At 38.8% G+C, this 27678-nt stretch overlaps 1 protein-coding gene across 5 annotated transcripts in view; it reads left to right on the plus strand.

Moving 5' to 3' along the window:
* WDFY4 (WDFY family member 4) overlaps positions 1 to 27678 on the plus strand; it is a 118919-nt gene that overhangs the window by 41549 nt on the left and 49692 nt on the right. For 4 of the 5 annotated variants that reach the window (XR_001467130.4, XR_005861169.2, XM_015288425.4 and 1 more), the window contains 19 exons: positions 208 to 281; positions 1114 to 1275; positions 2910 to 3001; positions 4044 to 4143; positions 4873 to 5078; positions 5710 to 5879; positions 6382 to 6507; positions 6880 to 7041; positions 7152 to 7349; positions 8578 to 8695; positions 9234 to 9391; positions 9805 to 10043; positions 11157 to 11266; positions 12108 to 12299; positions 12732 to 12871; positions 24360 to 24437; positions 24897 to 25100; positions 25898 to 25949; positions 26962 to 27128. Coding sequence is in view for 3 of the 5 variants with exons in the window: in XM_015288425.4 (XP_015143911.2) it covers positions 208 to 281; positions 1114 to 1275; positions 2910 to 3001; positions 4044 to 4143; positions 4873 to 5078; positions 5710 to 5879; positions 6382 to 6507; positions 6880 to 7041; positions 7152 to 7349; positions 8578 to 8695; positions 9234 to 9391; positions 9805 to 10043; positions 11157 to 11266; positions 12108 to 12299; positions 12732 to 12871; positions 24360 to 24437; positions 24897 to 25100; positions 25898 to 25949; positions 26962 to 27128 (2748 nt within the window). In the remaining 2 variants the exon portion in view is untranslated. The remainder of the gene's footprint in view (positions 1 to 207; positions 282 to 1113; positions 1276 to 2909; positions 3002 to 4043; positions 4144 to 4872; positions 5079 to 5709; positions 5880 to 6381; positions 6508 to 6879; positions 7042 to 7151; positions 7350 to 8577; positions 8696 to 9233; positions 9392 to 9804; positions 10044 to 11156; positions 11267 to 12107; positions 12300 to 12731; positions 12872 to 24359; positions 24438 to 24896; positions 25101 to 25897; positions 25950 to 26961; positions 27129 to 27678) is intronic. The other variant, XM_015288428.4, reaches the window with a different exon arrangement.

A 27678-nucleotide genomic window follows, 5' to 3' on the forward strand; every position in this document is an offset into this window, starting at 1 on the left:
ATTTGTACAATGCTGAGAATATTATTTGTACTTTTTACTGTTTAATATTTGTACACATGCATGAAAATAAATAATTCTGCACATTGTCATTCAGAGATTAGCAGTTTGAGGTTATCCTCTCTGAACCACTTATTACTCTTCCTCTGCCACAGGTTACTGCCAGTTGATCACAATAGTATAAAATCCCTGCTTTCCTTTATCTTTCAGCTTTGGATGAAAGCACCAGAAAATCTTGACCTTACCCTTTTTGCACATCTTGTGGAGATCTTGCAGTGCTCCAGGTACACAGCTAGTATCTAAATCAGAATGCATGTGGCTGAGATTGAGAGATTGATGTGGAGGGGCCCTATCCTAATTGGAATGATTGGATTCTTAGAGTGAATGATTCATCTGTACTGATCTGAAACTTCAGGTGTAGAGTTGGTGATTTGATCAGACAGATGACAGCAAGACCAGACTAGGAAAAGTTCTTTGACCTTGGTTTGTATGGAACTATGAGTGCGCAATAAAAGTTGAAACATAAGCTAGGGAGAGGCATCTGAATATTTGAAAGAGTGTGGAATTTATTTAAAAAAAAAAAAAAAGGAGGGGGGAAGTGATGTGTTGATGTGTTCAAAGCCAGAATGCAACTAGGATAATGTTCTTTTTTTAAATAGTATACTTTCTTAACCAGTTCACTGGAATTAAATGTATCTGAAGAGATGTAGCAATGCAGAGGGGCTGAGTAGAGCAGGATGCTAGGTTACTTCACTTTGACATCAGAAAGCTCTCTGAAGAACTATTTGATGTCCCTTACCGAGTTTTACAAGAACAGCATTTATTACCACCAACTAACTGCTTGGGAAGTCGATACTATTTTCTTTGAACTCACTGAAATGTAGCAGTTTTCTGGGAGAGGGCAGATGCAAAGGTGGAAAACACACAAAGACGTCTTTAGATCTCCATTGTTGATACATACTCAATTTGTCTGACAATGTTTGATTGGTTGCCAAGGCAGCATCAGAAACCAAAGGTGCAAATTATCGATGCAACCTGAGAATCCCTTTAGCTGAAACGCAGCAATTTTTTTTCTTTCCAGTAAAAGCCTTTAATGGTCCCTGTGCTTTTATGCAGAGTTGGATGTCAGAATGCTGAAGTTGCCCACCGGGTGCAAGTGGTACCCAAGCTCATTTTTCTCTTCAATGATCCTGAAATCAGTAACTCCAGAATCACCGTGGTCTGTACTATTCTATCTCACCTGTTGCAAGGATACTTTAACACAAAGGATGTTCTCAGGTAACATTCAAGTCTATTGCTCTTTCTCGGTTTGCAGATGAGCTGTTTTCCTGCCTGTGTTGGAGAGAAATCTGATAGAACTTCTCTAGTCTCATCTTTGGTAGGAGCACCAAATCTCTGGCAATTCCGATGTCCCCACTGATTAATGACTGTTATGCCTTCAAAACAGTGTTATTTAAGCTTACGTTTATGTAACTCACAGGCCAAGTGATAGTCCTTACCATGACTATACAGATAGTCCCACTGGTATGACTGGGTCTACACAGAGTCTGTACTTAATATTTGGCCTCACTAAAGCCTACCCCTGAAATATTGCAACCCCTTTAGTATTGGAACATGACCATTCTTGTCTATGTGCTTAATCACATTGGTTTGTCTTGTATGCCAGTAACTGTACTTCTTGGTTTTTAATTTCTGTCAGCTAAAAGTGATTGTCAGGATTTCATTAAGTGGAGTGTTTCAGTACTTGTTTGCTTTCCACAGAATGCAAACAGTGGTCCTATTTATATTCCCACTTAACACAAAGCAAATGCACTGCACAGAAGACAGCTGTTTTAAAGCTCTGTCTTTGAGCAAGTAAATTGTAGAGACAGTTGCTGAAATTTGTGGTCTCTACAGTCAGCTATTAGCTCTATTGAAAGGTAAAAGTATCACAGGTAATTACTGTGGAGTAAGCTAACATGAACTTACTGCCAGCCCTCCTTTTTTTTGGTGAAATTGTCTGTATGTATGTTCCTACCTTAGGCTGGATGGTTTGGCCCGTGGTTTTCTGGTTTTTTTTCACAGAGGTATGAGTAATGGATTTATTATATCACATTTGTCTTATGCTAAGGAGTGAGCATAAAACTTTCTTTTAAAATCTCACAAATGGTTATTCTATAGTAATTCGGTTGTCAGGCCCATTGGTGCTGTGTAAGTGGATAAAAATAGTCACCATCCTTTATGCTGCCTGAGAACAGAGACTATAGCAGGCTTTCTACAGTACTGAAAGGTGCTGAGGTTTCTGCTGCTCCCAGATTTTAGGCTTATCTGTTGGACCATTCCTGCAGAACAAATGATATTTTATCTCTAAAGGAACACATTTATCATCATGGGCAGGAGGTTATGCACCTGCACAAAATGTGTATGTCACATCTATTTATATAACCAGATGATGTGTTAAGGCAAACCACTGATGAAAAGAAGTTGCCATTTTTCCTCCCTGAGTAGCTGCTAAGGGTTTCTCTACTTTCTACTGTACAATTGGAAACCAAGTACTAATGACAATGATATAAAATATCACAAGTTCAGAGTCTGTCCCTGTCTCCAGCTTTATGTAAACAGAGTGTTTAACCCAGTATTGGCATCCTTAGAGTAAAAGACCTTTACAATTAGGAGATAAAACCACTTTCACAGTAGAATAGGCATTATTTATATTAGGAAGTAAACAAAAAATTTATTTTCCTAGGTTATAAACTTTTACCTTCCTATTTCAAGCTTGTGTCTGAAGCTATTAGAATTTCTAGCTATTGGAATTTCTAGTCATCATGAACATTCATTGTTAATGAACATTAGGGTAGGTATGTTATCTCAAAGTAATTAGATGAATGTTTTTGATTCTGCTGACCAAAATTGCTTCCTTCTTTCTCTGGAAGGATTGGTTTGTTTCTTGTTTACACTTTGAAACCCTCTTCTGTGGATGAAAATCAGCTTTGTCTGGACAGTACAGCTGAGATGCCCAGTGAAGGTGAGGAACTACCTTTGGTGCATATGTTCTCATAGATGGCTGACCACATCCCTTTTTCCCTACAGCATGATGAACTGTAAATGTAACTAACATACTGCTGCTGTCACCAGTGGCAGGAGGAGGCACAGCTCAGATGACTAAGGAACAGGCTACACTTGTGACATTAAATTGTGGGGAAGATTGTTAACAAGTCCCAATGTGAAGAATAATGGAGTGCCAGTCAAAACATTTATCCAGGAAGATCTGGTCTCTAGCAGGATGCTCCTCTCTGCTAAGCCTAGCAGTATTTTAACTGTTTTGTTCCGACCCAACACATAATGTTGGATTTCACAGATACACACTGAAATGAAGGCCACTTAAATTGAAATTGCTTCCAACATACTGGATGGAATAAAATTTCATTTGACGTTTTGGATTTTCTATGAATGATTTGCCACGCTTGTGGCAGATAATTATACCAATTATACTCTGCCCCTACTAAATATATCTAAATATATTAAATATATTAAATATTTAGATATATAGATAGATTTAATATATAGATTAAATATATCTAAATATATTAATAAATATTTAAGTCTCCTACGTGTGGAGGAGCTTCCAAACAACTGACTCTCCTTGCCTGTGATCTCTCAGTTTAGACTATACAGATTATTGCACCTCTAAACAATATATTAAGCAGATACTGATAACTGTAGTTTGTACCTATAGACATGACAGCTAGGAAATGCACGTCACTTCCTATTTACATTTTCCTCTCTAGTTAACTTGAGATTGCTTCTTATGGATTATTATTCAATGTGTAGTTCAGGTGAGTTTTAAGAAGCTCTAAAGGCAGAACTTTTATAGTGTAAGCAGTAGCCATTTCTAATTTTTGTGCAAATTCTTGTGTGTAAAGTCTGATGTTGGCATCTTTTTACTTTGTAAGAACTGTTAGAAGTACTTCCATTGGGATAATGTAATGCAAACAAGGTTGTTCATCAAAGCAATGGAATATATGTTTTGTTTCTTCATTACTCTTAATACTTTCTGATATTTGTAGCCTTAAGCCAAACATCTGGAAAGACAATCTGGCTTCGAAATCAGTTACTGAAGATGCTGTTAGATGTAATTTGTTCAGCCAAATTTCATCTGTCCTCTGAGTAAGTAGAAAGAATGGGAGAGGTAAGAGTGACTCCTCTAGACTTACTTTCTTGATTTTTTTTGATCATGACAAAACACTATGATACCATTATGCTGACACACAAATAATAAGATCAGAGTGGATTCAGAATTGTTTTGGCAGTGATTTATCTGGGATTGACATTGATCTCCTTTAAAAAATGGTTTCAAGTTTTCTGAAAAAGGTCTCGAAGGAATGCAGAGTTTGCTGTATCTTCATTGCAAGAATTGGAAAAATCTCAACTGTCTGTGAAAATCAAATGTGGAATTACTTAAGTCCCTGTATCGCAGTCATAAACATGCGCTTATAGTTGCACTTTAAGTAAAAGGAGGAGTTCCCATTGCTGGATGCTGTAATTGTGTATTTCCATTTGTTAACTTACATTGGACTTCAAAATTTAAACTTCAATTCTGAATTTCCTGGGTTGAAACACCTAGTTGATGTAGTTCATATCAATTATCGGTATGCATTCTCAGAGGGAACCACATGCTAATAAGCGTTTTGTAAAAAGAGGTTGAATTTAGTGAGAATCAAGTGGCTTGAACTGCAAATGTCTTAAATCTTCCTAAGTCTGTATTGTGGCAAAACTTTAATTAGAATTTTTCCAGGGAATCTAGGGTGTCTAAATTACTTAGAGGTGATTTTAAAAGTGAAGTAATTTTTATTTACCGTATCTCTTTTCATGTATTTCAATTTCTGTTTATTCCAGGGCACAAGAGGAGGTCTTTTTGGCTTTAGGGCCAGACTGGTTTCTGCTGTTCACGCAGAGCTACCTGCACTCTAGCACAGTTGTGCTAGGAATCAAGCTACTTCTGTACTTCCTACACAATCGTTTGCTGCTGAACAAGTTCAAGGAAGGGATAGTGGCTGGGCACTGGCTGGAAAACAGCACTGCTGGGTTGAGTATTCTAATGGGTATGTATGTGTTGGTTTAATGCTCCTGAAACAATACTTTGATCAAACTAAGTGGCAGAATTCCCACTAATCTGGCTAGACGAAGAACTAGCATTACTTTTCAGGGCAGGCTTATTCTAGTACCTCAGCTCCTCTGTGGTGAAAGGTGGAAAGCACTACTGCTTGGTTGCACTGGAGTTGTTGGCTTTTCTGATGAGAAGTTGCAGATGTGACTTTTTTTTCTTGCTTAAAATCAAGCTACCTCACAAGCCTCTGAGGAATTCAAATGTCAGCTTGTGTGCTGAACTCCCTTCTCTTTAAGTTTTTTCAACTTGCTTTTTTCTAAGTAGTTTTTTATCAACTTCTTCCCAGCTGGAAGGATAGATCTACGTTTAGGCAAGAGGAAAGAGAAAAGAGTAAGAATTCAGGGACAGTCTACTGTAACAAAAGTGGCAGTGGGAAAAAATTGTTACCTGTTAGTCTGAAGTAGTTTTGTGAACTTTAATGTTGGGATCTAGCAGAGTTCTAAGTGGCCTAGGACACAGACAAAGAAGGATAAAGTTGGGTCAGTAATCTTATTTCCAATATGGCATTTATTTTTAGATTTTTCCTACAGAATACTTCCTCAAATTGTTTTCCTCTTCCTTTAAAGATAATTTAAAAACTCATCCTCTGGTACCTGACAGTGGCTCCATCTTGATTTTTGGGTTTTCTGTGTTGCAAAAATGTCTGACTGATCATGTCCACATCCCTGAGATCTACTTGCTGGTGGCAGGGCTCTTTCTGGCAACTCCACACAGTGAGCCACCTGAAGCAGCCAAGGTAAGAAAAAAGTAGTGGACAAACATGAAGCTGCTGTAACTTCACTACTTTGACATTCTATGGCTTTCTGTATGGTAACTTTCTTGTAAATCCTGCTATATTTAGTTTTTGTGGAAGTTAAAATAAGTCATCCACACTTTAAGAATGAAGTTAAGTTTGATTTAAGGAAATGTGTTCTAAGCAAATTTCTTCAAATTTTTTAATACCTTTTAACTAATGAACATTAGAAGCAATTCAGATAAGTTTTCCTGTCTGTTCTTCTGCTGACAGGACTCACTGAAATCTCCATTAGTGGATTTGGGTACTTTCTCCTGGTGTCCTGAGAAGGCATAAGGCTTTCCACCCCACAAATAATGCCAAAGATGTATTTCAGAAGGGGACAGTACATTAGTTTTAGATGCGCAGTTGTGAATTGATATTTTTTGGTGTTGTTTCTTAGAGCAAGAGTGTTCTTGATGTGTAATAAATCCAATCCTTCTTAAAATATCTCTTCCTGCTATAGGGAGATCTTGACTCTATGTTGCAGTGGATCTTGCAGCAGCATGCTACAGAGAATGTCCTCAAAAATGGGTTGTGTGCAGAGGCAGCTGCTTTACTGCTAGAAATGGTTAGAGTCACTGTAGACAAGGTAAGATTTCTGTAGCAAGGCAAGTGTAATGTGAATGGCATAGTGAATTATGTGAGTGTTAGAGGTTCAGAGCAGTACTGAGCTTAACTGTGAGCATGGGCTTCAAAATGTTACTACATCATCAAATGTGCATATTTAAGAATTCTGAACAGCACCCCTCATTTTGCTCATTCTTCATGATCAAGATACGTAACCTTTCTGATTGGGTAATTCTTCAGTCTGCAAGCTGGGAGTTAGGTATTTGTAACTTTTCTGGCTTCCCCGTGGTGATGGTGTGTTTGCTTACCTGCTTAGGGATACCTGTAAAGGAACAATGATAAGCTTTATCTGAGTGTGCAATGCTGTCTTGAACAGATGCATGTTTGTGTTCAGCCCATTGCAGGTGCAGAAGCCTCCTGGGAGATTGTCTATCCAGGGAATGTTATACAATTTCTGTACTTGATCTATCACACTTATACTCAGGACCCAGTGTGGCACTGTCCTGACTTCTTGAAGACTTTAGCTATGGTTGCCTTTCATTCTGAACCACCCAAGGTATGTGGATGTGAGGCAGCACAAACCCTTCAGAAATGTGTTGCTATGAAAAATAAGCTTCAAAGAAGGCTCTAAATTAAAATCCTTTTCTTGTTCGTCTGTGTCTACAGGGAGGTTCTGAAGGTCTTTTGACCCCTGATGGTCCAGCAATTGCTGAAGGGAAAGGCTGCACTGACTCTTCTTCCCTCCCACTCCTTCCACATCCTGCCAAGAAACAAGTGTGGGATTTCTTGCATGTCCTCCTGATGGACAGTCTTCTCAACATCCCAGCAAACAAACAAGGACATCCACTTGAGCTGCTTCTTGAGGTTTCTTTTGTAGTCCTCAGGCTTTGCTGCTCTGCTTTGCACTAGGGGTGGAAGGACAGGAGGCAATTAACGTGCTAGTGGCCTAGTGAAGGGCTAAGAGTGATGAAGAGGGTGTGTTCAGTGAGCAATGTCAGCATCCTAGGACAAGGCTGGATCACAGATCTTAGCATGCGTAACTTCCAGGCAGATCTGGACAACATACTTAATAAAATTCCAACCTTATCTGCAAGGAAGAGACTACTTTTCTACCTACTCTGCATTCATGTGAACTAAGAATACTACCTGTAGACAACAGCAAATGTATTTTTCAGGAAAAACCTAACATTAAAGCAAGGCATGGAAATTTTCCCTTTTCCTTAGTGATGCCTATATATCATTAGAACTACCCTTTGAATTCTGAGAAGGAGAGATTTTACTGAAGCATTCCTGTATACTGTTTTTTTTCAGATGATAATTTTTTTTTCAGTGCCCAAATAACCTAAATTCAATGGTCTTTCCTCCCTTTTAAAAATGATAAAAATCTGTAACTGTTGAACCTTGGTTATGAATTCCAACCCCTCAGAGCACTGGAAAGATTTGATCAGCAAATTGTCAATAGTCCAGATTCACTGAGGACAAGATTTCGTGGGAACCACCTCTGAGCCTCCTTTCTACCCTTGTGCAAAACTTTGCTTGTGCTCAGTATGCAGAAGGGCACTGTGCTGGCTCTCTGTTAGTGTTGACCTGTGTAAGATGTTCTGTTCTCCCAGCTAGGGTGTGAGGGTCTGCTGTTACAGTTGTTGTCTGTCAACTGTCCAGGCATGTACATTTGACAGGCTTTCTATGAGAGCTACTGTTTTGCCTTTGTATGCCTGTTTTCTGTGTTTGTGTTCTCTGTGAATATGATGCCAGAGATAACTTGTCACCTTGCATCAACTTTTCATATGCCCTCACCAAAGATTAAAGCACAGAAGAGAAATAGTGTTATTGTTCTTTTTATGTTGTTTTTCTCCTTATCTTTCTAAAGCAGTGCCAAGGGGGTTAAGGGAAATGTTTGGCAATCTAAACTACCTCAGGTTATACTCCTTCACTTGGAACCTCTTCTCATTGCTGTGAGCAAAACTTACACCAAACTACTAAAGATCTAGTGAAATCAAAGGCCTTTGAATAAAAGCTGAAAACGAATTTTCAGAGTCTAATTTTCTGGGTGTTTTTCTGCTGTACTAATTTGTACATGGTGACTATACAGGCTTCTCCAGAGGATGCCACTAGTGAGCAGAAGAGACATTTTCAGACAAAAGTCTTGCTTTCTGCTATGGACGTCTTCCATGTTATCAGCCAAGGCGAAGGAAAAACGAGACCAAGAGGTGAGTGGTGAGATGCACATCATTAGTTAGCTGACATTTGTTATTTAGCTGTAACTATTAGGCAGGCTTGGAAACAATACGTAGGACTCAGTTCAATAATCTGGTCTGAGTATTTAATCCTGTCACAGACCAGATTGCATAAATTACTGTAGTTTTATTGTGTTACTCAATTACTTTGAGAACAGATTCTGAACATTAGAATGGAGTACTTCATAAAAAATAAACCTAAGGTATTCCTTGAGTTCTTCTGGAAACAACCCTGGTTAACTTAGTTGTTGCTGCTCTACTTGTGGAGTAATTGGTGGGACCAGTCCTTCACGACAGCATTTTAGTGGGATTGATTCTGTCCTTTGGATGGAGCAGTCCCTTCCAGTCAAATTAATATCTCTCTGCTAGACGTAGTTTTCTTAGACATGTCCCACATCTGAGTCGTTGACATCAATCTGCTAAGACTCAGCTCTGATAGTCTCAGATCTCATACCACATACTTTAATTTCAGCATGTTCTGGGATAATCAACCCTCTTCTGTCCTCTTCAGGGAACAGTGATCTTCATAGCTCTTCAGAATCAACTGCATCTGTATCCATGACCAATGTTACTTATCTTGCTCAGAAGCTGATCGAGAAAATCAACAGCAAAATGTTTGCTGCAGACTCCAAGCAAGTCCTACTCTTCATTGCCAAGCAGATTACAAGGGTGAGTTACATGTAAGACTTTTTGAAACCACTGTCAACATTTTCTGTTTCACACTATGGTGGTGATACCACAATCCTCAAGAAGATGGCTGCAATCTGCTTATTATTATTCCTGTTTTCTTGTATGATCTCACTATGGTTGTAAATGACAACCAGAGCTAGACTGTTAGCTCTTCTCCCTGTGCCACTGTCTGTTGCCTATGAGTGTGTTACTGCAAGAGAAAAAGTTACTCTTGCACAATTCAAGAGACTTCCACAGAACTACAAGAAGAGTGAGTTTTTACCTAACAGATGGTCTGGGGGGAATAGTCCTGGAATAATTTTACAACAACTAAAAGTGAGAAGAATGGATCCTTGGTGATGGGAGTCCTTTGAACAAGCCAAGTACACTACTGTTTTTTTTTATTTTCACAGGTCTTAGAAGCCCCTGTTTCTCAAAAGGATGTTTTCCTAAGTACCATGTACAGCTGTTTAAACAGAGCCATTCTCTACTGCCTGTCCAGACCGCAACAGTCGCTTACAGAACAGTTTAATCTCCTGAATATTCTCAGTGTTCTACAGGAGCAGTGGGACATTATTTTTGCAACTTATAACTCAAGTAATAATTTCATTATCTGCCTAATGCACTGCCTTTGCCAACTGAATTCTGGCAGGTACAAATGTTTGTCTCAGTATGATGTCTACTTAACTGTGCTATCATATATAGCAGTGGATATAGATGGGGACATCTTGCAGTGGTGCCTCCTTACAGCTGAAATAATATAGTGTGTTACAAGTGCCTTTGGTGGGTCAGAACAAAGATCTAGGTGGCCCAGACTCCTATGTTGTCTAATTCTGGCCCTTAGAGAAGAAAGAGAACAGAGCAAATGCTAGGTGATGCTTCTCTACTTGATTCTGTCAATCTCTAGTCTTCTCAGTTCATGAACTATTTGACCTTGTGGGGTCTCTTTGTAGACTGCCGTAGATTTTGTCGTGGTCTATTTTACTTACATGGATTTTAAGAAGGGTTGTGATCTTTTATTCTCCAGCTACTGATAGCATTTCTGAATCCATGTACAAATTGTCTGGTGGCTTTATGAAGTTTGTTATATTTACTTTGAGTATTACTGCTTAGCTATAATTCCTGATATTCTTTACCTACTGAAATTCTCTGGCATTCTACGTCCTAACAACTATAATTCTTTTTGGCCATAATATTCTTAACTGTAATATCTACATGATACTAATAACATGGTGCTAAAGTATGTGGCTTTGGTGTGCTGAATGCTCTTGTAAACTGAATGAGTAAGCAGATCAGTTCTAGGATATGGCAATACAGTGTGTACCGTGTAATGGGAGATAACTCCTGTGAAGAAATTTAGAGCAAAGAGATTGCATACAAGATGCTTAGGAGAGATGCAGAAAAAGTGGGTGCAGTCTGGCTACCTCAAAACAGTCTTGTGCTTTGGCTAATTGAGGTAAATGGCAGTTATAACTACACCAAAGGTTGCAGGGATAAGACGTGTAGAACATAATATACTGATCCATAGGATCTTGATGAGTGCTCCATAACTTTGGAAGCCAGACTGGCTGTCATTTAGTTCCCATTTCCTGTAAATTCAGCAGTCATCTGATTGGTGCTGTAAGCCACTGAGCCTGGGAATATTGACCTGCTACATGGATCAGATAGGAGAGGATGAATGGAAATATTTCTAGCTTTTTTCATTTTGTTCTTGGTTTGTTCTACGTCTCCTTTCCTCACGTGCCCCCCTTTTCTTTTGCCATAGCTATCCAGAAGGTTTTGGGGTGGATGCAAAACCAAAACTGCCTTCACATCACCAAATTTTCCTTGCACCCAGTGAAGAGGAGAAGGGCAGCCTGCCTACTCCAGCTGATGGTAATTCATTGCACACACTGACTTCAGCTCACAGAGTAGGAAAGTGCCTGGCCTAGAGAGCTATCCATACAGCTTGTGCAAATGCTGCTGGATTCGCTCTTTAGAGTTGATAGGAGCTGCAAATCACATCATGGAAACGGGGTTTTTTTATGCAATATATTTTTATTCTAAATTCGTATTCCATGTCTTTGGGAATAATAGATATATTTGGCAATTTCTTTGTCAGACCATTACCACTATCAGTGCACTATTGCATGCTATTTATAGTTCTGTTTCTTTTTTCAGGATGCATATAGGCTATCTGTTATACATAGGAAGAAACATGTGACTCTTAAGAGGAAAAAAGTGAAAATATACGGGCACGATTCACTGGGGAGGCTGTCAGTTGAATCTTACTGCAGAGGAATACTCCAAATTCTTCTGATTTGCAGGGAAAGACAGTAAAACAGCTCAGCACTTCCTTGTACAGCTCCTGCTGCCATATCAGATTGTTCCATGACTTAGCATGTTTGGATTGTTTCCTCCTACTGTCTCTGACATTTGAGGAATCACATTTAGGTGCTTTAGAACTCCATGTGATAAGATCATCAAACTTCTGATGAGATGTTTTCCAAAAGAGGAACCAGAAATAATCATTTGTAGCTCCTACTCATTTCACTCAGGCAGCTGAAATGTGTTGTGTATTAGACCGAGCAGTCTGGCTTTGAATGTGTGACGGCAGTGAGCAGAATGAGCAGCTTTACAGACTCCAGCAGTGTTTTTTCAAATGAGATGTTTTTACTTTATCTGCTGCTTGATGTGCTACTGGTAAATTGATTCTTCATTCATATTGTTATCTTAGTTCATCAGGAGATTCTGAGAGCAATAGAAATCATCTGGAAGCAGCTCATCTCACAGAGGCGGCAGGCTCTGGAGGACATTTACAACATGGATCTCTCTGTAAAAGGAAGTGACAGAGAAAGGGACATGAAGATAACTGAGATCACTCCTTTATGGGAAGAAATGATGACAAAGGCTTGGCAAAATTTCCTAGGTCTCTACTTTTTTACATAACACTCACTTTAGTAAGCAAAGGTATTGCAGTAAATACAGCACAATGTAAAACTGCCGATTCCTTTGCTGTACTCATCTCATTTTCAGTAATTCACTACTGTGACTGTTTTCTATGTTGTCCTCAGCCCTCCTGTAATCTGGTGAGGTTGTACGGCTGGTGTTGTACTGCAAGAAAGATGTTCTTTGACAACTGTTTAATTTAACAGTTTAAACAGGGGAGGGGGGATATTTGGGTGAAAAAGGTAATCCCAATGGCAATTGTCTATGGCCAACCTCAGTAAGACTTAGATACAGGCTCTCAATGTTCTTGTAAGTAAATGGTTTTCTGTAGCATAAGATGGATACATAGTATATGACCTTGCCAAAAGCTCAACTTCACTATCTTTTTCTTTTTTTCTTTTCTGGCTCACAGCATCTGAAAAGAGAGTTCTCCAGAATAAATCAGTACTAGGCCTGTCTCAAAGCAAGCATAATTCCTGGAGTGAAAGCCTCTCCTCAGCTATGAGATTGATGCCTAGCCGAAACACAAAGGAAATGCCATGCAAATCTGAGGTAACATCTGCTATTTGTCTTTTCTGTCTCTGCTCTTCCTCCAGCATGGTTCTGGAGAATTTGTCTGGATTTGGAAGGTTCCTGGCTATGTCTGCTGAAATGTTCCTTTGGAAATTAGACACTCGTTGCTATTAAGGTTGCTTTCCTGGCCTTCAAGACTAGAAAAAGACAATTCTGAATAACTTTTTCTGTCTTCCTGGTCAGCGGCCAGAAAGCTTTACTTTGGGTTTGCCTTTCAGTGAGTGAGGTGGGAGACGATGTAGAGCTTAACTTAAGCAATGCTGGAACTCTTGGAGGGCAGTCCAGGTGTTTTTGCAATAGTGTTGGGAACACTCATGTGGACTGGGAAGAGGTACCTATGGGACCCTAATTAGTTTTCTGGAGTTTATTAAATCAGTCTTAGAGCAGCACTGACATGCTGTGAAATAGCTTTAGACCAACAGACCATCTGTCCATGTATGGAATGATTATGTAGCTTACATGGGGTAAGAAATCATGATTTTTTTCCTAGAAACTTTGTCGTTCTGTGTGCATGTGTAGCTATTTCTGCTGGAACAACTGCATGCATGTCCAGTATTTAGGAATCCATGCCTGTGCAGAAAAGGAAGTTCAGAAGTTGTGCCTATAATGCTATCGACTGGATTTGTTAATAGTGTCTGGTCATGCATATGCTTTTCATGTTCCTTCATGTACCTCACATTTAGTGACTTAAATACTGCTTGTCAATATTATCTGCTAGTTCTGTAGTGCTTTTAAGTAACTGAGGCATTATAGTATCTATATTTTTAAATCTGACTAACTCTGATGTTCAAAAACTTTATACGTTTTCTAAATAATTGAGTTTAAAAAGCAAGACAGAAAATTGTAAGGGAGTTTTTTTTTTATGGTGGGAAGAGTAGAAAACTGAATAGCCAGGTAACAAACCAAAGACTAGGAGTCACTTAGGTCTCCCTTCATGAACTACTTATGTTGGCAATATTGATTTCTATGAGAAGGAGGAGTGAAGTGTGAGAATGATTAATCCAGAAAGGTTTGCCCCACTTATCTGAGTGGAAACCTGGTACTTGTGTTTCTAGGCTGTAACCCTAATGATAGTATCGATGGTGCCTACTTATAAGTGCATTTTCACTTCATTTATTTGCTGTAGTCTTTTGTATGACATCCATAGCTTTCCGAGTCTTGGTGAATCCTACACTGCTAGCTGTAAAATGGAGTACTGTAAGAGTATATGTTTTACTAAGTGTGATATCTAAGAAGTTATAGTAGCCAGGGCTATGTTATTTGTAATGCTATAGTAGCATTAAGCCATGGACATGAATATGGTCATTGATCTAAAGAAATTAGGCAGCCTTTACATGTAACATATTTATTATACTCCTTTTGACTACTATGTAAACCTTGTCCTTACGTCACTGAATTAGGAAAAAAGATCAGATATTACCGTAGCACTGTTGTCTCTTTTCTTACCTAATGTTGAAGATTAAAGGTCCAAATCTTAGTTTTGTGTCAAGAGATAAGGAAAGATTATACAAAGCAAAGGTGGGTCTGGAGTGTATGCAGCATTCCTATTGCCAACATGTATGTTTTGATGCTCCTCAGTAGAAGTGATGCAGCTGGACTTGCTTTTCCATCTGTAAGTTTTTCCTTTACACATGGAAGGAGGGACATTTCTGTGTTTTTGCTAGGTGCTTGTCTAGAATACCAGTTAGTTGTGTGCGATGGGGCTAGAGCAGCTATAAGGTAGGGAAGCACTGCACTGACAGACTGAGAGCTGTTTCAGTGGATCTCCTTAGAATTTAGCATTCTCATCTTAATGCAGTGTCAAATGTATCAAGGTCTTTTCTTCTCCTGTTGAAGAGACTGTCTGCTACAGCGCCAGCTAAGGGAGTTTGAATCCTTTAGCTCAAGTTGCAGCAGGCTGAAGCTTTATCTCTAGTGATATCTGTTTCATTTCCAGGTGTGTTGATGAGAGGCTATGATACCAAAGTAGTATGCCTGATGATAGTGCCTTGCTGAGCAGCAGCCGTCTTTTCAGTATGTCACAGGATCCTTCTCATTTCTTAAAATCATGCTGCTGCTTAGAGTGAGCAAGTTCTGCCCAGGTACATATGTTGACTGTGATGTCATACTGCAAGAGCATCGACTATTTGCCCTGGGGTCTGTTTAATTATTTTTTAAAATTAATTTTGATTATTACAGCTGATTACACCTCAGTGAGCAATGTAATTGATATTTGTAAATGTATCCCAAGGAACATTTTGTACAACATGCTTTCTGCTGTTGAAGGTTAAAGACTCCGTTATTGGTTTTTCCCTAAATATGCCCACATCATTAGTTCCTCCAGTGAAAAGGTTGCCATCTGGAAAAGGCAGCATGGAGACATTATTCAGGCACAAGTGCATGAAATTGGTGTTTCTGCATCTTCTGTCTCTCTTCTGCAAGGAAGCGGCTTGTAATTAAAGGAGCTGGGTTTGAAGGAAACATTACTCATTTGATGTTATTCCTTATCATGTCAAAGACTGACAGCTCCGTAGCTCTGATAAATTGTTCCTCTCATTGAGATGCAAAGCTACAGTTCCAAATATTGTTCTCCACTCTCCCTACTTCTCCCTCCAGCCAATATTTGAGAAAGATTGCTACACTTTGCAGAGGTAAAAATTTAAGGGGAAGAAAGTATGCTTTACCATAGTACTTTTCCTACTTAAGGAAAATAAAAGATGGGTTTCTCCGTATCAAAGTAAGCTGGGAGCACAAGTTACATTTAAAGTAAATGAAATTCCCATTAAATGCAATTTATAAGCTTCTGCAGATTTAATTTAGTTGTATTCTGGATGAAGTTTTTTGGACTTGAAGAGTGTCTCTACGCTGCTGGTACCAGTATAGCAATTACTATAGGTTACAACTAGGGATTGGTAAATGAAAATAGTCTCTTATTAGCTTAGTGTTAAAATGTCTGTAATGGAAAATGTGTAAATAATGTCAAAGAGCACTTGGAACTTGATTTGGTGATATATAATGGCCTCTTATCTCAAATGCATCTGTTGAAGGAAAAAGACGATCTTATACAGGCTGAAGTTGGAAGGTATCCCTGGAGGTCATTTTGTTGAAATCTGCCGATCAAACAGCATCACCTAAAGCAGACTACCTAGGACCATGTCCAAGTGGCTTCTGAGTTTCTCCAAGGACTTATATTCTACATGCTCTCTGGGCAACCTCAGTGCTCAGTCACATTCACAATAAGAAAGTGTTTCTTGATGTTTAGATAGCACATCCATTTCTGTTTGTGCCCATTGCCTGTTGTTCTGTCTCTGGGTGCCGCTGAAAGCACTGCCTTTGTATTTACAGCCTAACCTTCAGATACACATATGCACTGTCAGACATCTTATACACATTGAGAACCCCTTGAACCTTCTCTTTTCTGGACAATGTAGTCTCAGCTCTCCCAGTCTTTTCTCATATAAGAGATTCTCAAATCCTTGCTCATGTTAGTGATCCCTTGCAGGACTCTATCCTGCATCTCCATCTGTTTCTTCTACTGGGGAGCCTCCAACTGGACACAGTGCTCTAGATGAAATATATTTACTGAGAGCTAAGCTCTGTTGTTACTAAGTGAGATCAATCTTAATGAATTTGAGAATGGTGTAGGAAGCCAGTCAAAACTTGAAAGCTTTGCACAGTAGAGAGAGGAAAGGGGTTGATTAGGAGGTTATTATTTGCATTCAATAAAGAGTCAGATTAAAGAAACAAGCAGTAGTAACACTTGCTATGGATTTAGAACAAACCACTAGACAAAGTCAGGTGCTTCTTTAGCACTTACAAACTGCACAGGAGGCTTTTAACTTGTTTTGTACAGTGTCAAGACTGACTTATCTGGAACAAATCAGTTACATCACAGATACAGAATTAGTCCTGCCTGGGGATTCTCCCCCCCAACGTGAGTCCATCAAAAGAGTATGAGGCCTTAATTCTCTCCTGGCTGTTAATTTTACTTCCTAGTTTTGGCTGCTGTATATATACTGATTCTTGCATTGGGTGCAAAGGAATGTGGAGACTACCTGTTTGAAACTAATATACTTAGATCATTCCCAAACTATTGTGTCACACATTTGTGTGCAGATAGAGGGTAGTTTTAAACAAAACTTCTTGAGCAGAAGTTCATCTCCAGACTCTTGCTGGGGCAGAAAATACTTGGCCCCAGCACATAAAGTGAGTATCAACTCAACATGCTGCCACTGATGTTTTTTGATATCTGTGAGAAAGAAATGTTATCTCATTATGATGGATGTGAACTTAGAGACTTGGCCACGATCACCCAAAATGTAAAGCTTGACATCTTGTTCAGCCCCCTGTAGTGGGTCTGTGCCTTCAAACACTAGCTGCTTCTGTCCTGCATTGTTACAGCCTCCTTCAATAAACAATTGTAGTAGGAGTAGTAAAGAGCAGAGAGGGATTGGACAAAATGAACTTGTTAATGTATGTGTAACACTTGGGATACAGGGAGGTTCATGCTTAACAGTTCATGGTTGGTGAAATAGAAATGTTAAAAAATTCTGAAACCAATCACAATTATTATTTACACAAATATTTTTCTTTTCAGTCACTTTGGTCTTCTCCCAGCTTTTCAAGTTAACAGAGTTAAAACAAGCAAACAGAATGGTATTTCTTAGAAAAGTGTATTACTTGTGTAACATTTTTGTCTTCATAATAGAAGGATAATTAACATCACTAATTATCTAATTAAGTTCATTAACCATCTACCAACAGTGCACTGTGAAGTTGACATTATGTTCTTCTGTCAACAAATGCTTTGATTTCTTAGGAAGTAATTAAAATGTAAATTAGCATGTCATTAAATGCACAAGGGAAGATTGGAATCAAATATTCATTTCAAAACTGCTCATAGCACACATTTTTAGTTCAGTGAAAGCAGGCACTTTGCTATTAATGATGTATATTAAACAATTTCCATTATATTATTGTCTTGTTTAATAACTGGCTCAAAGCTAAATTACAGTATGCTGCAGCAAGCTGGAAAAGTTTCTTTAACTTTGAACAAAGATTTTCTATGTCCTCTTAAGCAGTTATCTGATGTACTGTTTAGTTATCAGCTTCAGATACTTTGAAGATCGTAAAGAAATAGTCCAAGAGATCACAGGTTAGATAACAGCTTAATGAAAACAAAAAATACAGGGCTGTGTAATTTTATATAATACAAATCATAAGAGCTTCTGGAATATTTGGAATTAATTTCCTCTATTTAATAGAGAAATTAGAATATAAAGATAGTACAATGGCAAATACAAACCATTAAGCTTTCTCCCCCACAGTCTTTCCCCCTAAAAAGCCAACAGCAATTGCTACAGGAGGTGGTGTGGCACAGCACAGTGCGCAGTAGGGAATCTATTCTAGGAATATTTTTCATTTCTTGATTTATAGCAGTTAGTTCATCTAAAATCTGTAACACAAGATCCATTACCCTTCCGAAATTTCTTATTGGCAACTATTCCAAGGGAATTTTCCAATGTTTTTTTACACTGTTGTCCTATGACAGTGAAGTTCAAGTCCCTTAATTTAATTACACATTATGTTAAAGAAGTTGTTCTTTTGTTTCCTTACCTTTTTTTTCTATTTTGATTTTTTTTTTTCCTTTCAAGAACATCTGGTTCAAGTTTAAGCTTGGATATGGAATTTCAGCACAAGGAGTTTAATGCCTAAAGCTGGTAGCATTGAAATCTCATCTTTTAAGAGCTGCTGGATGCAGAGTTTTATTTTCACATAAGAGATTGTGCCAGTTGAATTGAATGGTGTGAATGTGGATGAAAAAACCTTTTATTTTGGTACAGAGAAGCCCTAGAAACAAACAGATGCTAGACACTGAAACAGAATTTTTTTTTTCTCTGCAGAATAGGTGGAAACTGAAATCATTTTCCATATTTCTTGGTTCAGAGATGTCCATTTTCTTCAGGAGTTTTGATGCAACATTTCATAATTTCAGGAGAAATATTTGATTTAAATTGCTTTACACAGGGATTTCTAAATCATGTTATTTTTTATTGAAAACCTTTAAAAGGAGAATAATTATGACCAACTTAATTTCTGCACAAGTTATGAGTTCAAATGCAGAGAGCAGTATAAAGTACAGATAGGAGTTCAGGTAGTAAGAATATTAAGTTTCTATCAGAGAGCAGGGTTTGAAAAGAGCTGAGAGTATAACTGGGTGGCGGTACATGCAAGTAAACAGGAAATCAGCAGAGGTCCTAGAAATCTCTGCAGGATGATCTTAAATGTTTCTCCTGAATGAGGGCATAGGTTTCCTGCCTGTGCCATCATTCCATGTTCTTCTCACCCTTGTTAGCTAAGTTAAAGCTTTGTTGCACTTGTCTGTGCTCCATTCATACTTTCTGTTGCAGTATATCATGTGGAATACAAGATTGTTCTTCAGGCACTAAAAAACTATAGAATTATTGTATCACCATTAAATGTGTGCCATTTTATAAAATTGATTATTTTGGAAGTCAGAAGAAAGAAGTTTCTGTGTTTTGGACCCTGAGCTCTAAGCCTACATTAGTGTCACAGTGTTGCTGAAGCCTCACCTTTCAGTGCTCACTATCTCTCTTGTAACAGGCGGGAATTATCCCAAAGTCACAGAAGCCATTCTCAGAGACAGGAATAAAGAACAGACCTCACCTTACATTGTGCTTTTTTTGCTAGTAGGAAGTAACTTTTAACTGTTCTAACAGGAATTCATAGCTTCAGTAATACCAGTTGTTGAAGAGGGATGTGTGCGCGTGCTTATATACATACTACACATAGTTGCTATAGAAGTAGGGCAGTTTCTGTGCTGCTGAAGTATAGCTGATAATACAGTGTAGAAATCTCATCATGTGTATCCTGTAGTTTGGGTTTATCCTCTTGGATCTCATCACTCCTGCGTGTGGGTATGTTTATGGTGCACTGAAATACAGAGGCTTTTCTCATTAAGTTTGCTATTCCCCAACCAACTGGTGATGCCAGGAATCCATCCATGATCCTTAGGAGCAGTTGGCAGTGTGCATTAGCCTCCTAGCGGGTTGAGGCACGAAGCTCACATGCCACACTTAACTGCTGGAACTACAGTCTGTTGAAAAGCTAAATGAATTTTGGCAAAGTAACAATAAAATCCACATGGCAATAACAATTTTGTGATTCAAAAGAGTGCAAACAGTCCTCAGTGTGGAGAGTATGTGCCAAGGACTAGGGCAAACTACTCTTTGATCTGCTAAGAAAAACAGTATTTGCCTTAGTATAATGTTTGCTACCTGATGTCTAATGAAACACTTTCTCCTCTTAAGTGGCGAACCTACTCACCTCCCAGTGCACGGTCTCTTACTTGAAAAGCAGTTGAGTCGTAGATGAGTGGCTTGTTTGCTTGGGATATCTGGCCTCTGATTCACCATGCTAGATGTAGAAGTGGTGGCTGACTTGGCTTTCATTGGAAAGCCCCTTGTCTTCTGTAGTTGAGTACCACAGTGCCAGTGAACTGGAGATTTCAGCCAGCTTTAATAATTCACTGTGACACTTGGATGCTTCTCTGTAATGCTCTGGATGTTAACTGGAATCCTCTACTTCCTGAGGCTGATTTATTTTCCAAGATCTAGCAGGAAAAATCCAGAAGTATTCAGATTAGTGTATTTTTGGGAAGGAGGACTAAGTTCTGGTTAGGTTAGTGGAAAAAGGACGAGTATGAGAAATGAAGTGAGTGCTACAGGATGGCTTTTTTATTTTTGAAGAGTTTAGCTTCAAAGCTTAGTTGTTGTCAGTCTAGCTCTGTAGCTATGTAATAGCATTTCAGCAATTTTCTGTTAAAACAATTATTATCTTTAGATGATGATTGAAGTAAAACTGAACTTTTTAAAATCACATTTCTTTGAGTTCTGTGTCATTTATCTGTTTGATTCAAGATGGGATGGACGGTTGAAATACAAAACTTGCATTAGTTTAACGTTTTTTCTTTGTAATGATGCTTATTTTCTGTATACTGGCTTTAGCAGTCATTGCCCATAGAGGTTTTAAGCATGCTTTACTGTCACATCTCAGGTGTCCCAAGCATTTATTACGTACCATATTTATATCTTAATGCTTGGATTTACAGTGACATCTGTGCATCACTTTAGTAGCAGAAAAGTCATATGTAAAAGTAAAAAATTGTGAAATTTTGTTAACATTTTGACTGTTCTGCAGATGTACAGTCTGACAATATCACTGAATAGATTTTTTTACCTGAAGATCTCCATTTCTTTATATTTATTTAAGAGCTTTGGTGCATACTTTTTTTGTGCATGTGGGTTCTGTGATGAAGCACAGAGCTTATATATCACAAAAGAAAGCCTCAAAGCATGGAGCTCCAATGACATATTATATTTTAAGAATGAATTGTGGCATATGTGGAATCTGTATCATGCTTTGTAAGTTTATTATGGAAAGCCATTGAGGGACTGCAGCAGTGTTAAGTGATATCTATATCTATATATTTTTACACACATACTAATAATGTATGCAGTACACATATGAAATAAAGTATAGACAAAATATTCCAAAGCTCAGTAAACAACTATTATTTTGGAAGTCACACCTCAAGTGTTTTTGTGTTTTTTTTTCCCCAACCATTTCTTATTGCAAGATGTCCTTCAGTTGTTTTTGTTGAAAGAAATGATAGAAAATCCACTCACTGGGTATATTTAGGATGATAATTTTCTCTGCTCCAGCATTTTTCTCCCTGTTGGTTATACTGTTCCTCAACGCTAATCATTTTTGTTTTTATTGCATGATGTCTCCATGCTGCAAGAAGAGGAAAAAATGGCTTTGGCTTCTGGTTGTTTATTTGGTGGTGGTTGTGTTGTGGTTTCTTTGTTGCCTGTTCTGTTGTTGTTGTTGTGGGTGTCTTTTTGTTTTTTTTTTTTTTTTTTTTGAGAGAGAGAGGAAGCTTGTAAATTCCATCATCTTTTCAAGCTGTAAGTATTATCTGGAGAGTATGAGGCAGCAAGGTGTCCTGATTGTACTTCTATGCAAGTGTCTGGGGCTGCAAAGTAGAGGAGTTGCTATAAGGAAGACTTAAAGCATGATACCACCCTAAGACTTTTAAGCAAGCATGACTTAAGCATTATGACATTTTGGTCTCATCTTCCTTAGCATACTGGCCACATTTCTCTTCTTCAGATTTGCTTTTCTATATATGGAATGCAAACCTACACACAGTACTAACAATTATGAAAACCAGTACCTCCCTTTTTGTTCAAAATAAATAAACTGTGGCACTGTTGCATTAAATCTGCTGTGCAGAGTTGCCATTTTAAAGGATAACCACCTATAGCATATGATCTCAATTGTCTTTGTAATGGAATCTGCTTATTTATTAGGAGGCTATGGCAAATAGTCACTCATCAATCATTGCTATATATTCTAGTTGTTTTGAGCAAACGCTGAGTGGATGATAGCCTAGTCTATATGCTCTGTTTATTGGACATATTTTGAAATTTTTCTTTCTTATCCCAGTAACAGTGATCTCCAATTTTGTTCACTGTTCATTTTTATAACCAGATGGTTTTCTTGCGGGGGTGATCACTGAGGATGTGTTCATCTGGTTGAAGATGACTAGCTATTGTTCATTTGGAAGCCAGAATGGTTAGTCTTCCCTTCTGGCCTCATCTGACAAAAAGTTTTTCCTTCTTAGAACCCTACATGTGTTCCAAAGACTAGGGGCTAGGGCAGCAATGTCGGTGAGAGTCTTTGGAGCATGGGCTTTGACCTCACGGGTCTGACTGACCATAACTGAAGTACAAGCTATGTGCAACTTTGAAACAGCTGCCAGTAGGGCTCCAGCTCTGCTTGAGTAGCCTGTGGGTATCTGAAATGTCTGCTAATACATGGAGGAATTGCTCATCTACTCTGAATGGCTTTTACCCTGTGTCCACAAAAAAAACTGGGGTCTCTGCTTTCCTCCTGCACCGAGCCTGGCTCAACAGCGCAGAGATGCTGTTGCTTACTAGGTCAGCCTTTATGGGAGTTTCATATGAATTATGGAATACTTTTGTGAGGCCACAACTGTGATTACAGGTTTAATGATGCTTTAAACAAACAAAAATGTAATGACTTTCATCAGTGTAAAACAGGAGCTTCCTGCAGGGAAACACCAATAAATGTGACTTCACGGCAGGGGTACAGACCTGGCTGGCAGCCAGCAGTAATCGGCACACCACATAGACCTTGTGTGTTAACTTAATTATAGCACAGTGTAAGCAGCAGTCAGACAGTTTGCTGTGAGGAATCACTGCCAGCGTGGCACAGAGTCCATGCGTTTAAAAGTTACCCATCTGATCCATGGCTTTAGGTAGTAAGGATATGGAATTTCCACAGCCAGTTTAGACTTGGGCTGTGACTCGCAGCAATCTGAATCTTTTACCTTTGTTAGAAACCCATCTGGTGGGCACGAGAGCTTTTGCATGATACTTGAGGCTCTCTAACCTATCCTATACAATCTCTGAGCAGGTTCTGTCAGACATGGTAGCCTGTAGTTGCAATAGGGTAGAATATTTTTCTAGGGAATACACTTTCAAACAAAGGAGATTGTTTTTTAACTTAAGAACAATAAGGTGCTGAACTCATCCCAGGACCTACTTGCTGGTAGTCACAGGGCAAGATACTGAGCAAGGAGAGAGATGGATGGAGCAACAATGTTTGTGTAGAAAAGTCTTTTACAGCACTGGAGAGCAGTCCCGTGAGTGTAGGAGAGTCTATTAAAGCCAAACCCTAAACTGTTTCTTTAGCGGCCTTCATGAGAATAAGGTGAAACAAGCCAGCAGCTTACTAAGCAGTGGCTCAGTGCTTCATGTGTACATACAGTTTTTCAGTGTGCTGTGTGTCTTTGATCAGGCAACAGATATCATGACAACAAACGCTTCTTATTTCAAGTCCTTGGGACTCAGTATTTCCTAGGTTGCTAGGAGAAAGAGAAGGACTCAAGCTCCTAAATATCAAAAATATTTTTAGGAGCAGTTGGTTTCCTGTCTGCAGAAAGATGATGTGGCTCATTCCTTTGTCTGCACTTTCTGCTTATACAGCAAGGAGCAGACATATAGTTAGAAATCTTGGATCCTTACTTCACTTGGAATCTCAACAGATAATTGTCTTTTATACTATTTGCGGTACTATTTCAGCTCCAAAAGAAGAAAACGTACAATTTCATTTAATGTTTTCATTCTCCTTCTTGAATAATTCCACTAATGACCCTTGTTAAGATCATGGATGTGTTCACCTCTCTGGAGAAAGTGTGCAAGCTTGCTCTCAGATATTTGCCTCATCTCTATACTGTCTGGAGAGCTGTCAAGCTCACAAACAGAGGCCATAGTCCCTAATTATTCTTGTGAAAGACATAGTAATACCTGCTTCTGCCTCTCACAGTTTACCTGCAGCGCCTCATATTGGCATAATGTGTTCTGATGTTTTTTCCTAGGGATTTGTGTCCTGTATGGAACGGTACCGAAGAACTGGGCAGGAGCTGTATGCCTCTTTGTACAGGAATCACGTACAGGTAAACATAGCAATATTTTTCATGTTCCTCCTCACCTTCTCTCCAGGAATACATATTTAGATTTATGCCAGGCTTAGTGGGAGTACAATATACTTCTGAGACTTTCAGACTTAGCTTTCACTGACCGTAGTTGTTGCTGTTAGACATGAACATTGGCCAGGAAAAAAAAAGTGTATCCTGCAATGCTGCTCTTCTGGCTTGGTGCTTTTGAGCTGGCAATCTAATGGAAACAGCTGTTCTTAATGAGACTGAAGTTTGTTATATTCTTATATTTGTTGCTGTATCTGACTAGTAGCATTTCTTATAGTACTTTTTCAGTGATCGGTTGGTCCTGAATTTGCTGGGTCTGCAGCAGTCTACAGTGATCCCATTCAGCAGATCAGTCCCTCTGAATCTGATGTGGTGCTGCTACTGAATGGGAGGAAGGAAGCAATAACATACAGTGGTTCTGTCCTACAGGTGCTGCAGTGTGGTTACAGCAAAGCAGCTAAGGACTGGATGGTACTTGAGGAGCAACTCTTCCACAGACGGGGCCCATGGGGAGTTGTCTCACAGTCTTTAGAGCCACGATGGATTCTTGATTGTTACGAAGGGCCTTCACGAATGAGGAGAAGGATTCAGCAGGCAAGCAACCGAGCAACAGTAATGCGAATGAAGAGTGAGGTAGAAAGCTTTTACAGGAAGTGTGCAAATTCTGTAGTAGTTGGTGATGAATTTATATTCCCCTATTCCCCTCTTTCCTCTGATTCTCATCAGCTGATTTACCAATTTGCTCTGCTGTGCATATGGAATCCAATGAGCTGATATTTTTTCAGGAGGCAGTAACAACAACTGCAATGTATTTAGCAGCTACAGAATGATTTTCCATCTTTTCTCATGTGAAATATTCCCAGATAAGTGAGAGTATAACCTAGGATTTTTTTTTTTGCTTGCAATGTCCTGAAGGTACAGTATTTTGGAATGTATCCAGCAGTGTCTCATGCGTACTAGGGCTGCTAAAATTGGTGGACGATTAAAAATAAAAAAAATGGAGTTAGAATGCTTTGAACTAAGCACTGAACTGTATATGTGGGGCATTTAGTACTGTCTCCATAGTGTCTAAGTGCCAAATTCTATCAATCAGAAGATGAAGCAATTAAAATGTCAAGAGGTTCCCAGCTTCAAGGCATTTTCAGCTTTTATGTGAAGTTCTGACAGTCTTTTGCAGACTGGACTGCATCATTTTGTCCTATAAAAGGCCTTGTGGAGGGTCATCTTTGCGAAGGTGATAGACTTTTCCTTAATTGTTGACATTTATTCTTACATCTAATACTTCCTTTAGGTTCTTTAAAATGCATTTGAGTTTCAAAGGCACTTATTTGCAACATGGTTCTAAATCTGTGTTTTGCTCAGCAACAACGTTTAGAGTTATGTTTACCTAACAGCATATTAGAGTGTCGTCATATCTAGTCTCTTTTCAGGTTCTCCTAGCAAACAGAAATGCAACAACCTCTACTGCTGAAGTGGATTCAGGTAACCATTTAGGGCTAAATTACATTGCAGTATAGTGGGTAGGTACAAAGAGAGCTGGAGATGGAGGATGGAGCTCCAAGTTAGAATTTAGTCTTGGGAAAAATAGTGTTCTGGGCTAAAAAGCACTGGTACCGTTTTTATTGGCAATATATGAATATTTCTTTATGCTGCCACCAGAAAGGTCCGAAAGCAAAAATGCTAAATAGAAATGAAGGATTATTTTTTTGCTTTCCTGTACATCTGAAAAGTTCCTAATGGCTTAACATCAGGAGGAAAAGTGTGTAGCCTTTCCCCTGATTTTGCAGATACTTCAGTTCTGCTAAAATTGTCTTTAAAACCAGGTGATAAATGGCTTAGGGAAGTGGTAAAGGAAATGCGACTTTTCAAAGATGTGGACAGAGCGATGGAGGAATTGCCAAAAAAAATTAGCTTCTAAAGTTGTTTTTCAATGTCTAAAATGGAACCAGATTTTTCAAAATATGATGGTTGTCAACTTATTTCATTTTTCCAGGCCGGGTTTTCTGTTATGTGAGACATCAAATAATAAAAAAAAATGGACTTGTGAAATATGGTACATAAGCTGATAATTTTTCAGAGATGGGGGAAATTGAGAAAGAACTCTGAGTTCCGAAATGTCAGCTCAGTCTTAAGGCTGTGGGTTTCAGCCATTGCTATGGCTGCGCCAAGTTAAGCTTCTTGTGTACACTGTTGAGTATAGGGGGTATTGTATAATTTTTGAATCTTGTTATTGTTGAATCTTATTGTTGAATAATGTTTGAATCTTCAGTAATTACAGGGATTTCCTCTGAATCATGACAAGTGCAGACTTGGTTTTAGTTGAAATATGTATCATACTTTAGCAGTCACACTTCTTGACTGTTTTTGTTTTCTTTTGGCAGTTAAATGCTGCAATTTCCCAAGGTAGAACAGATTGGGCAAATGTCTAAATTGCCAATGCTTTTGCTGTCATCCGGCTGCCACTAAAGCTGCAATCTCTTTCTTACTGATATAGGAGAGCTGATGTTAAATGGAGCAGAAAAGGAGAGGGATGAGAAAGGATTGGACTGTAACCAGCTAACATTTTTCCCTGCTCTACATGAAAGCTTCCATTCAGAAGACTTCTTGGAACTGTGTGTGGAGAGACAAATAATACTGCAGGAGTTTGCAGAGAATGAAAAGGTAGTAAAGAAGAGCTAGAAAATTTTGTGTTGGCATTACAGAGGGTGAATTGGATGTGAAGGCCTACCTGTTCCTTTCAGTTTTTGGTTCAGGTGAATTCAGTCTACACTACAGTAAATGACAGTATATGTTAATTTAGAGCACTTGCAATTTCCCAGCCACTATACAAAACTCCTATATAGACCTATTCTTGAAGAGCTTTTAACACTAATTCTGTGAAGTAAACAAAGATTTCAGGCATGTGACTAAGGTATTCTGGTACCTAGGAGAAAATATTGTCTGAATTTGCCTGAGATGTGGTAAACTGTGCAAACCTGAGATTTCTGTCCTGCTTCCCTACCTTTACTCAAGCCCAGAGCAGTGTCTGGATCCAATTTATCATCTCTGGAAAGATATGCCACTTTTGTATAGTTGCTAGTTTAGTAATGTTTACAATCACTTTCTGCTGAATACTAGCAAATGTTTTCTTTGCTCCTTCATACCTTTTTTTTTCTACACCTTCCCTTGAATGCTGCGCAGATTCTACCCCCTGAGGCCATAGAGACCTGGC

This window comes from Gallus gallus, chromosome 6 (genome assembly GCF_016699485.2).
Source record: "Gallus gallus isolate bGalGal1 chromosome 6, bGalGal1.mat.broiler.GRCg7b, whole genome shotgun sequence".
Lineage (NCBI taxonomy): Eukaryota > Metazoa > Chordata > Aves > Galliformes > Phasianidae > Gallus > Gallus gallus.